General features: G+C 37.2%; 1 protein-coding gene across 8 annotated transcripts in view; it reads right to left on the minus strand.

Moving 5' to 3' along the window:
- The window catches only part of ENOX1 (ecto-NOX disulfide-thiol exchanger 1), a 726,395-nt gene that overhangs the window by 112,176 nt on the left and 599,553 nt on the right, over positions 1-14,666 (minus strand). For all 8 annotated transcript variants that reach the window (XM_069068688.1, XM_069068694.1, XM_069068693.1 and 5 more), the window contains one exon: positions 3,261-3,445. In XM_069068688.1, the coding sequence (XP_068924789.1) occupies positions 3,261-3,445 (185 nt within the window). The remainder of the gene's footprint in view (positions 1-3,260; positions 3,446-14,666) is intronic.

The following is a 14,666-nucleotide window of genomic DNA, read 5'->3' on the forward strand; positions in this document are numbered from 1 at the left end:
GGCGTCCCCAAAAGTCTTAGTGCGGTTTGGAAGTTTTAAAATTTCTTTGAGACTTTTGGGACATCTTGTACAACATTTTAAGGCATGGCATTGTGGATATCCTCAGTAGCAGCATATCATACTGAATACACAACTGGTATTTGAGCTAGTGACCCTGGGCAAATCTTGTAACCTTTCAGTGCCCCAGACTACTCTCTAAGCCTGTAAGTAGCCACGGAGATGCCCACCTGCATCAGTAGGGGAAGTTCCTTGTCAGGAGACCCCTATGTAAATGTCAAAGGGCTGTTGATGAAATCATGTACCAGGCACTTTATACCTCTTTTATCACTTTCCCCATACAACGACCCAGAAGCATCAGTTTTATTTTTTGCAAAATGGAGGCAATACTTGTATTATCCATCTCAAGGGAATATAAGAGAAGCTCTGCAAGCCTTAAAATCTTATAAAGTTTTAGAAATATGAATTATCATTAACCTTTTCTTACCACCTTGTTACGGGGAAAAGTGATAGAAGTGTTTCTTGAACCAGACAGCGTTCAATGAATGGGGGCCGTTATTATTATTGTTACGAACCAGTGATTCATTTTATTTCCCTTCCTCGATTGTTTCCAAGCAGAGAGTGCTTGGCTAATGTTCCCATGATAGTTACTTCTCTAATCATTTGAATGTATCCATAGGCAATTCATGGTCTTGAACTTACAGAGCCATCCATGTGGATGGAGGCACCAACTTGGAAATTTACAAATAAAACAGCTCCTCTGCTTAGATGTGTAGCCTCACTTCCATCCATGAGAACAGACTCTGATCCATTCATGTCAGGGAATAGTTTACCTGCTGTTCTTTTGACTCTATAAGCTCCTTCTAAACGAGGGGCTCTCCCTGAGGATGTTGCTAAGTAGTTCTAGAAATGAAAGTGTTACTAGATGTTCTTCTTTTGCCCCCATCTTAATTTAAATGAAAACCACCTTCTTTCAGAAAATATTCTCACATCATGAGAATTTGTCTATTCTGTATTATAACTTGGGGCTTGAAATCAGAAATCATTACCTAAAGCTCTATACTCTAGCACCATCGCAGAAGGGGAAATCTTGCTTCCAGAAGGAAGCTAATACAGTAGTCTCCCCTAGGATCTGACTGCATTCCATGTTCAAGTTATGAAATAGTAAGTAGGTACCTAGGTGTATTTGCATTTGAAAATTACCTTAGAATTTGCTTTAGCTATAATCTATTCACAAGGCAATTTACAAGCTAAATTTTTTATCATGACTTTTCAAATTCTCTTTGGGGATCTATCACCCTCACTTATTCCATTTGCTGCTAAGGTACTGCTTTTCCTGTTCTGTTCCAACACAAAATGGCCTGACTGTCTTCTCTATGTGTGCCAGGCTGTATAGACTTGACCCTAAAGAACCCAGGATATGTTTGGATGGCAGGCGGGGCAAGCCCACATGTGAGTTAGCAGGGAGATGAAGACTGAGCACTCCCCCTCCTGGGTTTTCTAGAGAACTCAGTAGATTCCTATTATTACTTAAATAATCAAGTTAGATAATGCATGAAAAACACTTTGAAAACTTTAAAGTATTAGATAAAAGTGAGCTATGATCAGTACATAAAAGAACACATATTTTACCATGAAGGCAGGGAAAGAAATGGATGGCCATAGTTAAGTAACCTTTACCTCTGAGTCATAGAATGAAGATCACTAAACTAGGAAAATAAGCCAATTAGCTTTCTGGAAAGATACTTTAAGATTTCAAAATACCTAATCCTGGAATTTCAAAATCATACAAAAACTCACACTTAGTTGCAAGATAATATAGTCCAAAAGAAAATAATCCCATATTATAATGTACCTGTTGAGTGATTATTCAGCCTTGACTTGAAGACCTCTAGTGAAAGAGAACCCACTTCCTCTCAAGGCAGTCCATTTAACTTTTGATTAGGGACATCATAAGGATAGATTTTTGCTTATTCTCTGAATCCCTCTTCTGATGACTTTGGATCTAGGTCTTGCCCATAAGCTTCCATTCTCTTCCTTGGACACCCACTATTCTTGCCTTCTCCTCTTCCAATTCCAATGTTCCACAATCCATGTTTCTTTCTCTCTCCACTAAAGTGCCCACCTCTCTTCCTTTCTGGTAACAGTCAGGCAACATGGACCCTCAAATTCAATCTACCCAAGTCAATACCCTTTCAAACTAAGTCATGCAATTACCTCATCTTTCTAGGGAGAATGGCAATGACACATCAGTAGCACCTACCCCCTGGCATTTCGATTCGCCAACAAGCACTTATTAGCTGCCTGTCACATGTCCTGTATTGTACTAGGTGATGTGGAGATACAAAGGGGGTAGAAGGCATGATTTTAACCCCTCAATGAGCAAATAAGCACAACAGTGAAACATGAAATAAATCAAAAGATCATACTTTTGCAAAACTAATTTAGGGTATTTTTTGCTTTAAAAATTTTTCTACCTAGAAGAAAGATTAACAAGGCTGTACTGACCATTTGACATGGAAACTAGGTTAAATTTAAGATTTCTATCTATCCATATATTTGACTATATAATGATATATATATAGACACACATGAACATATATATATATATGTACATCTGTATCTACATGTAATATATATGCTTCTATCTCTTGTTAAAATGTGTTTGTGTGTGTATGTCAGGTGAGGTTGTTAATTAGGAGAAGGCTTCCTGATCTCCTAGACTAGATCCACGTAGGCCTAGCCCACTGAGGTCATCCAGGACACAGTGCCAAGCATGCAGGAAATCATGGGGCTCCCTTGATTTATTCCTGACTATATACATATTATATATACATAAGATGTAAGCTGTCTGAAATTTAAGCAAATATCAATGTCAAATGGCCAATAAAGTCTCCTCATCAATCCTTCTATATAATTTATATATACACATATGTAAATATACACACTATATATGTGTATATATGTAAATATATATACACATATATCATATGTATTTATAATACACATCTAACTATGATGTGTATTTTACTCAGCCACATCCAGACCCTTCCCTTTCTCTTTTCATTTCACACCAAGGACAGACATCACATCCCCTTCCCCCCAACCAAATGGGCATTTCAGTTTCCATTTCCACCCCATCCTTTCGTCTTGGCCTGTGACCTACCCCAGAGGAGTTTCCAGCTTTCCCTCTGGGGAATGGTAATCTCCAGGATTCAGATCCTTACTTCAACTTCAACCAAGAGAGTGTGGGACCGACATACCTGCTGCATGCCTTGCATTGTCTGTTGAAGAAACTGCAACTGCTGGTCCTTGGTGAGGTTTTCTTCTGTGCGGAAAAGCTGCCCTTTCTCCTGCTTCAGCAGCTCTACCTCATTCCTGTAGGCATCCAGCTGCCACCGGAGGCTGTCATTTTCTTCTTTGAGGGCATAGGCCTGAGCAGCCAGGGCTGGGAAGGGAAAGAACAGCAATTTCAGGAACAGGGCTCAATGAAGTCTCTGGTGGTACGCAATAGACCTAGGTGGGGCTGATGCTGGTCTGCTTCATGCTGGGATGTAGAGCAATACCCTGCCAACTAGGAGCTATAACGCAAGCAAAGAAACAAAAATAAAAACCCACAGTCCTTTCTCATGGTGGCTCATTCGACACTTTAGTGAAGTTTTGATTTATTAAAGGTTAAATCTGCACCAAGACTTTTGGGACACTTTACGTTCAAGTTTTAAGAGCTTAAAACTGCACTAAGACTTTTGGGGCACCCTGCATCATCAGGACACTTTTTATTGGACTTGTCCAGTATAGGGGTGGGCCATTATCTAGCAGAACTGGGACCAGAATTGCCACCATTTAATACTTCTGTAACCATAGGTCAACGACTCAACCACTCTAGTCCTCTGTTTCTTCATCAATAAAATGAGGATAATAAAAACTGCCTTGCCTTCCTCACAGAACTGTCATTACTATTCAATTTAATAGATTTGAAAGTGCTTAGTAAACTCTAAAGCATTTTTCAAACATGTAGTATTATGGCTGTCCTGCTGTATTTCACTCCTAAGTTTTTATGAAGAGGAGTCCACAGGATGACAGGTTTTGAGCTTGATGGGAATTCAGAATAGTCCAATTCTCTCCTTTTACAGATGGGGAAACCAAGGCTCTTAAATGACCTGCCCAGTATCTCACAGGTAGCATGTTGCAGAGGTTGGATTCTCTGGCTCTAGGGACAATGACTTTTCTCCCCTTTACTATAATGTTCTATGCCCATAACCTCTTTCTTTAGACCTGATGTGTTCAATAGACTATAAACTCCTCGAAGGCTGAGAGTTTTGTTTTTGTATAGCACAGTGCTGTAGTGCCAATGCAATATTCACAGCACCTATGATCCCTATAAATATTACCTGCATGGTGCTCAATTGCAACATATAACAGACTATTCATATAGAAGACAGAAGCAAAACATTTATTCAAACACCAGAAAACCGAATCCCCAAACCACTAAGCTGATTCCATCATAATAGCCAAGAAGTTAATAAGCCATAACAGCACAGAGAGCCACAGCATCCTTCAGCCTTCCCACAAACCAACACAAAACCAATATTTACTCACAAGTCTATCTCTTCCCAACTGTCTAGCTGGCTCTAACTCCCAGCTTCTTGTGGGCTCTGCTCCACCCTTCAACAAATTCCTCCCACCACAAGTTCCACATGACTACATTCAGCCTATTAGGGGGCAGAATATATTTTCAAAGCAGGGAAGGTCTTCAAATTCCCTTAGGCTTATTAAGGGGCAGGGAAGATTTTCAAATTACCATTACCATTACAAGTGTCTGACCCATAGTAAGCACAGACAAAATGCTCATTGAATGAAGGAATGAATGGTACAGTGCCAGACAGAATGGGAACTCCAGACCAATGTAAAAGCACTGAGCTTTTTACAAATGGTAATATTCATCTGTGTTCTGATTTCTTTCTTTTTATGCCTGTTTAGAATCTTGGCTTCCTAACACATCAACACATTCTTAAACTTCTTAACACATCAGGAAGATTGACATAGTCCGAGGGAGGGACACAGTGTCATCCAAGGACAAAAGAGAGATCCATCTATAGCTGAACTGACCCTACACATCTTCTCACATCCCATTCCTTCCACAAACATTTATTAAATGCCTACTATGTGCAAAGTTCTGGGAACATAAAGACAACCAAAATAAGCCGTTTATTCAGGGAGTTTATATTTTATTGGGCCAAAAATGATCTTTTCTTTCCACCAGAGTGGTAACTTAGTTTCCTTCATTTGGTCAGCAGTTTTTTTCCTCCAAACCAGTAAACATTTATTAGACATCTAATATGTACAAGGTACTAAGAGCATACAAAGGTAAGTATGAGAGCACCTTGCCCTTTAAAAAAATTGTTTAGCTTTTTTATTTTTAAAACTTATTTACTTATTTTGTTTTAATTTATGGAATAAAACAAGCATTTCTATAACATAGTATTATAAAAATGATTTTACACATTAAACTGCAAATCTATTATGTATAATTTGCTATTCCTTTTAAATATATAATAAAGTTATCATATACATTTCTTTTTTTCTTCCCTCCCATCCCTACCCTAGAGATGATGACCATCAGATACAAATATGTATAATACAGATTTTTTAAAACCATTTCCATGATCCTGGATTTTTATTTGATAATCTCTCCTGACATAAAACTTATTAGGAATTGTTACAGACAGGTAAGGAATCAGCAAAGATACCTCCACTTGGCATGCTTTTTAAAAAAATTTATTTTTGAGATTGATATTGAGTGGAGGAAAGAGAAAACCAAGTTTAGAATATTTTCAGTGTCACATACTGGAAATATTTCTCAAAATATTGAAATACTGGAAAAATTTCTCAAAATGGGTCTGGGGTCAGAGGACCAAGGTTTGAACACCAGTTCTGCTCCTTTCTCTCTCCTGGACCCTGAATATATCACATGACCTTTATAGGGCTGAATTGATTTTCTGATAAGGAGAATGCTTGAATGAAGTAGACTATTCATCTTGGAAAGTAGGGAGAGAAGACTGGATCAGTAAGGAGGGGCTAGATTGTGGAGGGTCTGAAACAACCTACTGAGTTCAGACTTGATGTGTTAGCCAGTTGTGAGCTCTGATAGATTCTTGAGCTGGGGAGGACAGCATGAAATTTGTGATTTAGGAAGATTAGTCTGGCAAAGCTATGCTGAATGGATTAGAGGCTAGAGAAATTGGATAAACAAAAGTTTATTCTCTGGGTGTGTACAGCAAAGGAGCAGGCAATTTTACAGTACTTTGGAGATTAACCCACAAGGGCAGAAAGAGAGCTAGGATAGTTCTGAGAGTTGAGACTAGACATTTTAACCCTTTAGAGCCCAGCTTCAGTCACTTTCTCACAACCTCAGATAGCAGTCACTCCTACTTTGGTCTGACTTACTGTAAGGAGGTTTCATTTGACAGGGGGATGATATAACAGGGCAAAATTACTGAAAATGCAAAGACTGAAAAAGAGCATTGGCTTTACAAGCACATTACTACATTAGCAACACTGAAAGACACTTAAGTCATTTCCTTAGCAAGCTCTATTTGGCCCTTTTTCAATTTAGAATGGCATTTTTATTATCATAACTGATAGCAGGTGTTTGTGAAGAAATCGATTAGTATGCAGGGGTGGAAATTACATTTTCCAAATGAATTGCAGAGTCTGCAATATAAGCTGAAATCTGTGTAGCAAAATGCACCAGCACCATTATTTAAATAAATTATCTGAGCATAAATACATAGAGAGAAAAGGGCCATCCATTCTTTTGGGGCCTTTCTCACAATCCTATGGAATGGTACCACTGATAGTTCTTATTCTTGACTGAGCCAAATGACCAGTGAGCTTGCCAAGCAAGACACAGCGGTGTCTGCATTCCTGGAAGAGGGATGTGATATCATTATAAGAAAACAGCTGTAATATAAAAAAAAATCAACACCATAGCCAATTCTATCAACATTTTTATAATTGGAGTGTATAAATGATTCATGTTCCTGATTAAATGATTTCAAGCTTGATATTTACAGATTTTTTTTGTTACCCATGTGGTAATATTCTAAAGGGTGAGAAATCATATATTGACTCCACTTAACTTCAAGCCACCTGTTTGTAAACATGAATCAGAATCGGACCACAGCCCTGAGGCTACTCACCAGAGAAAAGCTATTTACTTGAAGACAATATTAGGCTTTCTGCACAGGAGAAATACCAGAAAAGAAGAAATACTGATAAATTTTGACCCAGTGAAATTTATAGGACCTGAAAATTCTGAAGGGACTGAAAATTAAAACTTAGGAACATCTATTTAGTTCCGTTTTTTAAAAAAATAACCTCTCCTGAAACATTTGGCAGAAACTATGCTGTTATTTCAAATTAAAAGATTTGAAAAGCATAAAAATCAAAGCTTTCTTGATGAAATGTACCTCCTGAATGACTGTGTAATGGATGAATGGGCAAATGAATGTGGGATAAATTTTAGTTGTTTTTTTTTTCTTTCTGAAATGCAGAGAATAATGATAGTAAATTACTTGTTTGAAATGTCAAAAGATACTCTGTTTTGGGGCGGCTAGGTGGTACAGTGAATAGAGCACTGGCCCTGGAGTCAGGAGGATCTGAGTTCAAATCTGGCCTCAGACACGTAACACAAAGAAAACTAGCCATGTGACCCTGGGCAAGTCACTTAACCTCAATTGCCCTCCAAAAAGCAAAAAAAAAAAGATACTCTGTTTTACAGAATAGTCTGGTTAACTGAGAGTTAGTACAGAGTCACCGAATGTTAGGGCAGTAAGAAACCTTGGTCCAATCCCTTCATTTTGCAAGTGAGAGAGATAAAGTGATTTGTCCAAGTTCGCCTAACTAGTGGATGAGTTAGAAGCGGAAACACATAATGTTTACAAATTTTCAAAGAATTAGAGTATAATAGAATAGCTACAAAACTACATTGAATACAATTTAATTTTTGATGTTTCAGAACGCAGAGTAAGGACTAGGAGAGAGATGATCCTTGATGTCATTAATCAATCAGCTAAGCTTTTGCTTAATGAGTACCATGAGTCTACCACATTATGCTTGGTGCTACAGAATAGAAAAGAACAAGACAACCATTTTAAATCAGTGGTAATGCAATGACACTGGGATCGTTACATTTCTGGGATCCTTGAAAAATGGAAGCTTTTTATACCATGGATGAATTTTGTTAACCAAATAAAGGAGGGTTTATTTGTTTATTTTTTTTCAAATTAGCACCAGGGAACTAAGATAACTACCACTGACAAGAACATAAAATTTGATGAATTTGCAGATGAAATTTTATTGTTAGGGAAAATGTTTGCTTGCATGTGGGTTGGACAGAATGTAATGTAATAATATTGTATGACCTACTATTCTCTATATTAATATGATCTCTGCCTCCTGAGAAGCTAGCAACCATCCAATATTTCTTTGGATGAAGATGGTGCCATGTTTTACTTCTTTTAAGTAAATGATCTGGTGAAAACATTGAAATTTCTAAGTTATCAGCTAGTGCTGGCTTCTGAAAAAATAATTAGCACTATATGAAAAAATACAAGTTATTTTAGGATTGGTCCCAGTATTCTGACAATATATTAATATTTTTTTCATGCTCAGGCAAGATAGAACTAAATAAGATAACACTTGAACATATTGTTTTCAACTCTATCTGTAGTTCACAAGAACTGTAAATCTTTGTGTCACTGGGGAAATGTGTATATTTAAATTTCTCTTCACCATGTCAGAGCTTCTAGGAGACTGAGACGATAGACTTATCATTTATTCTTCATTTTCTTAGTCAAAGTGTTTTCAAGGTCTCCTTCACCTTGGATAAGCTGGAGGGGCATTGTTTTGGGGACACTGACAAGATCTCTGGTTTTGAAATAGGAAAATCTGGGTTCAAATACTGCCTCCATCATTCACTTGTTATGTGACAAATTATTTAAGCTCTCAGAACTTCAGTTTCCTCATTGAAATGAAAGGGTTTCGATTTGGAGAGTAGAACATTGGTATGTACTAGTTTGCCAAGGCTGGTCTTGGTATAGGCATGGAAACCTACTAGAAATTTAAAGGGGAATTTGCCTTGCCACCTCACTCCAGGGGCTACCTATTCCATGAAGTCTTCTTTGACTCCTTGATCTTAAATGTTCTCTCCATATTACTTCATTTTCTTAGAAAGCTTTGTCTGCATTCCTCTGCTGGCTTATCACATCCTACCTTGTATAATACTTTATCTGTTTATATATCATATTTTCACATGTTATACTAACAAAAGGTCCCAAAGAGTCTACTTCACTTTCTTCATCATTAAGTTTCAGAAATTAGGATAAAGTGGATCTCCAAAGTTAGTCAGATATCCCAAAAGGTCCCTTCTAGAACATTCTTGGGTACTGTCTTAGGAATAGCACACAGTCTTGAAGACTAGGTTTTATGCCTCTCTGACACTGATCAACCACCCAATGTCACCCTCTGTGCCTGGTTTTCCCCTCCTCTATGAAAGTTATTTTGAGATATGCCCACTGCTTATCATCTATACTTGGTAGAGATTAATGAGTCAATATCAAGAGATTTGAGTTTAATGGCTAGGAATGTATTAATATCCTGAAGGAACAAAAGGTCCATGGAAATAGTATTATATTATATTATATTTGATAATATATTATATTTAAAATAACACATATTTAATATATATTATATTGTTTTCCATTCTTTTAAAAATAGTTGTTTATATGTTGCTTTATAAGTGTTCCTGAGTGTTTTTCCTCCATGCATTTTATTTTCTCCACCAGATAGTAAACTCCTGAAGGCAGTGACTAACATTTCCTTGGCATTCTCCTCAGCTCTAATACATACCAAATATACAAGAGAAATGTTGACTGAGGAAAGTTTGAAAAGTCAACTAAAAACAATATAACTACTTTTGGCATACTGTATTACAAAGTATTGCTTAAATATCCATCCATGAGTCCCTATAAGCAGTGGCATTAAATAGAAACCAGGGCCATTTAACCATATGTAAGGATCTCCACTGGCTTCATATTGACTTAGAAAACGATATATTAACATCATCTATGTTCTGTTGTATTTTTATTTATTTTGTTAAATATTTCCCAATTACATTTTAATCTTGAACCAAGGCTGGACTCTGGAGTATTGTGAGCTATGTTTGATTCCTCTGCTCATATAAGGACCCTAACAAAATATCAGCACAAAAAAAGTATAATGTCCATTTTCTAGACAAAAAAAAACTGAGGCTATCAGGAACTGAAAGGTTCTATCACTCACAGTTAATGATCACTTTCACAGTTACAAAGATTATGAGACTTCTGCCTGGGGAAATTCCAGTTAACCAGATTAACTGCCAGAAGAAATAATATAACTGTTCCTTGGTCCCAGACTATGAATTCCATAAGGACAAGACCATGTACAGGGTGCCAGACTCCAACTCAGGATTCAAACCTGAGCTTAAATCTTATCTTGGTTACTTACTAATTGTTTAATCCTGGCCAAGTCACTTAGCCTTTTCCAGCCTCAGTTTCCTTATCTGTAAAATGGGAATAATTATACCACTTCTCAGGGATGTTGTGAAGATCATATGAGATAATCTGCATAAAGGGCTTGGCAAACCTCACAGGATGACATAAGTGTTAGCTTATTATTATCATTCTTCTCTGTGTCTTTCATAACGCTTAGCATAGTAAGTACTCTTGAAGGGATTAATGAAACATCTGTGTCAAAATTTGAAGCGATAGAACAAGCAATGGAAAGAGTGTAGAGCAGCAATCTTCCCCAAATTGCTTATAGAAATCCTTTCAGCTACAGCTTCTCTGGATTATTATTATTATTATAACTCAGTACTGAAATAACATTTTATATTTGCACAGTGTTCTGTAGTCAGTGTACAGGATGTCATTAGTAAAACCTAAACAAAAGCATAACAGCGTCTATTTTTGTCTGGTGTGAGACAAAGGCAATAAGCATATTTGGGGGAAGAGAAGCAAGTGTAGGGCCTGTCATATATATGGCTTAAAGGTGAGCCTACCTTTTAAAAGACTCACGAAACCTAAAGGAACCTTTCTTCCTTCGTTGTGATATTTTTTTTCCTCTTGTGCTTCTGGGTTTATGCTGAGTCTAATTGAAGATCTACATAGAATATTTTTTTTCCCATTTATTATCCCCAGCTTTCTCTTCTGACAACCTTTACTCTTGTTTGCAAAAGGAAATCAAGGCATTAATAATACTATTTTTTTCAACACTAGGCTAATCATGAATTTAAAAAAAGACATTGAAAAAGAATGGCAGTATGAAATTCACCAAATATTAACTAATTTATACATGAAGAATACTGTACTAGGCAAGACTTAATATAAAGTTTAGGCAAGACACATTCATGGCTCTCACGGATGTTCTTAGGACCTTAGAACAGCAGGAGAGAAAAATTCTGAAAATCTATTGTTCTCGAAAGTCATCTCTTTATACTTATTTCTGCCCTGCTCCACGCCTAAAGCTGGGAGACACTATTTCTATTTGAATTTCACTTGGGGGCATAGTAGATAGAGCACTGGCCCTAGAGTCAGGAGGACCTGAGTTCAAATCTGACCTTACCCACGTGCCTCAAAAAATATAACAAAAAATATTCATTTGAAGAAGGACTCCACTACCTTAGGGATCTTCTTTACAAAGAATTAATAGATACACAGGAACAAGAATCACATAGAACAAGAACGCAAGCAAGGACTGTGATTTGCATTGGAGAAAGGAATGTCCACACCTCTGATGAATCCAGGCATCCAAGAATAAGCATCTCAATTTCCATTTTTCCTTTAATCTTAATTTCCTATCTCTTGGACCTATCTGTAGCCTCGGATGCTTTTAATTATTCTCCTTTAGGCAATTATTGTTGTTGCTAGTAAGAAGGAGATGGGGTAAGGCTAGAGACAGGGAGTAAGGCAGTGAGGTTTAACAGGTTTTCATGTTTAGCATGAGGATTCAGTCTTACTATAATTTCACTTCTCATATGGCACTCAAGGTTTGCTTTAACTGCCAAATAGCTTAATCTGAAGGGGAAGGCTTCAAACTTCCCCCATCCCTCCTCATCCACCTGCAGCATCCTTATCACCATCAGCACCATCAGCACCACCATCATCACTCACATTAATAAACACTCTACATTTAAAGAGCACATCAAGTTAAGAGTACTTTCCACCCAGCAATTCTGGGAGGCAGTTTATGTAGGCACCATTCTTCTTATTTCACAGATGAAACATTGGAGGTTCACTAAAATTAAGTTATTCACTTGTGGTCACATAACCGGAATTGGCACTGCTTAGACACAGGAACATTAATTTAGATTTGAAGGGGACTTTAGAGGCTATTTAACCACTTCTTCTTTTCTTTAATTGATGAAGAAAACTACTTCCAGAAAGTGACTTGACCAAGGTCATATAGCTAGTAAGTAGCAAGGTTGGGATTCTAACTCAGGACCTTTGAGTTCAAATTTAGCACTGCTTCCACTGCACCAAACCTAACTCTAGCACTCTGTCTACAGCATGCTATCTGTCCCTGTACCATGTTGGCTCATATATACAGCCCATTTCTTCTAACCTCACTCTAGTCCTTCCTCAAATGATTCCTTTCATCCTATTTTCTACAAAGCCTTTTCCCCTGCAGTTGGGCATAAGGTAGTGATTCCCTTTTTTTTTTTTTTTAACTTTTCACCTTTGGACCGACAGTTTCAATTTTACAAAACATTTGCATCAGGAAGTTCAGGTTATCTAAATATGGATTTTAAAAAATGTGCACATGTCTCTGTCAGTACAGGTACCTACAGGAATCTGTCATCCTGACATGTTTGCCTCAGAGTGCCATAGTTTAGAAAGAGGATGGTAGAGAGCCTCTGATGCAGAACACCATCCTCTTGCTGCTGTGTTCTTTTCTCATAAATTCCCCCCTTTGGCCCTTGTTTCTGGTTAGTTACACATAAGTTCTTCGCTTTTAATAGTAACATCACTTACAAACTCTCACAAAGTGGGGAAAGGCTCTTAGAGTGGATGACTCTTTGAACAATCTTTGAGTTATAGTGGTTGGTCTTAAGTTTGCATGGTTTCATTCATATTTTCCCTTCTGTTCTCTGAAACAGAGAGCTGGACTGCTCTAGAAGGGGTTAGTTATTTTCGTTCTACTTAACTATCACAGACAACACCCCAAACTCAAGAAAGTGCTCTTAACAAATGAGCACCATTCAATCCTATGAAACTGCCCATGCAAGCTCTTTGAAGGTAAGAATTATTTTCTTGCCTTGCTTTGCATCACCATCACAGTACAGTAGCACATAACACTTAATAAATGTTTGCTGATTTGGTGACAGCTGTAGGAACCAGTCTTGAGTACCCTACTCCATTGGGGTGCCCATTTTAAGCTTCCGGCATCTTTCCCCTAAGGATGCATTAATGGGATCTATCTGCCTTTTGACAATGAAGCATCACCATAATTCTACCACATCACATGTCTCTGATTTCCATAGTAGAAAAAAATTCCACATTCTATATGGCTGAGTTTAACTATTGCTTGATTTGCCCTTTTATTAGCCATATAATGCCATCTATCATGGAGAAAATGCTTTATTTCTGTTCCAAATATGTTGCTACATATCTTTATAAAGTTCTGGTAATCTGAGAAGCAGTGTTTTTTTAACTCTTAAGATTTTTCAGACTATCTCTCATTTCATTAATTTTTTAAAAAATTACTTAAGGCTTAAGACATGCAAGGTATTGTGTTAGGTGCTGACTTATTTTATTGTAAAGTAATTATCTCATGAAAAAGATACAAATATTTCTCTCTCTCAGCTAAGCCCCAAAGAAGCCTGACTGTCCAGATCATCAGGACACCAGCTCAGTTAGTGGTAAAATAGCTTAAACCTTAGGCAAGTGACTTAGGAAAAAAATTCTTGTTTTTGTTTTCTAGATATTTAATCACAGACACTTTCACTTAACTTATCTAGGCCTGTTTCCTCATCTGTAAAATGGGAATAATAACACTTTCACTATCTACTTCAAAGAGTTGTTCTGTGGAAATTGATTGATAAAACTTAAAGTGCTGTAGACATGTGATTCATCATCCATGTACTTCCTTTTATGCTTTGGAAATCTTCATCCATGCTATGAACACTTATCATCTATTTGCAACTCTCCTATGGCATAGTTTAGCTTTCCAAATTACAAGTCAGTAAGCTTAATATTGATTTCTGACACAATTCTAGAACATATTATTCTAGTTTCTGAGCATTTAGAAAGGGAAGTAGTGATTACTAAGAGACAGATGGCTCCTCTAAGAATAGGACATGCCAGACTAACCTGATTTATTTTTTTTCAAAAGCTACTAACATGTTAAATCAGGCAACTGTTGCAGGCATAGTGTGCCAAGATTTCAAGAATTTATTTGATAAAACTGGTTGAATGACGGGACACAAAGGGCCATCAAGGGTCCATATCATTGTAGACAGAGGTAATCCAATGGAGTCTCTCAATGATCTGTCCTTTGCCCTGGGCTATTTATTTAACATTTTGTCAATAACTCAGATGAAGGCATGTAGATGATATGCTTATCAAATC

Source organism: Petaurus breviceps, unplaced genomic scaffold, assembly GCF_028583685.1.
Source record: "Petaurus breviceps papuanus isolate PSGF00001 unplaced genomic scaffold, PetGlider_PUasm1.0 90769, whole genome shotgun sequence".
Taxonomy (NCBI): Eukaryota; Metazoa; Chordata; class Mammalia; order Diprotodontia; family Petauridae; genus Petaurus; species Petaurus breviceps.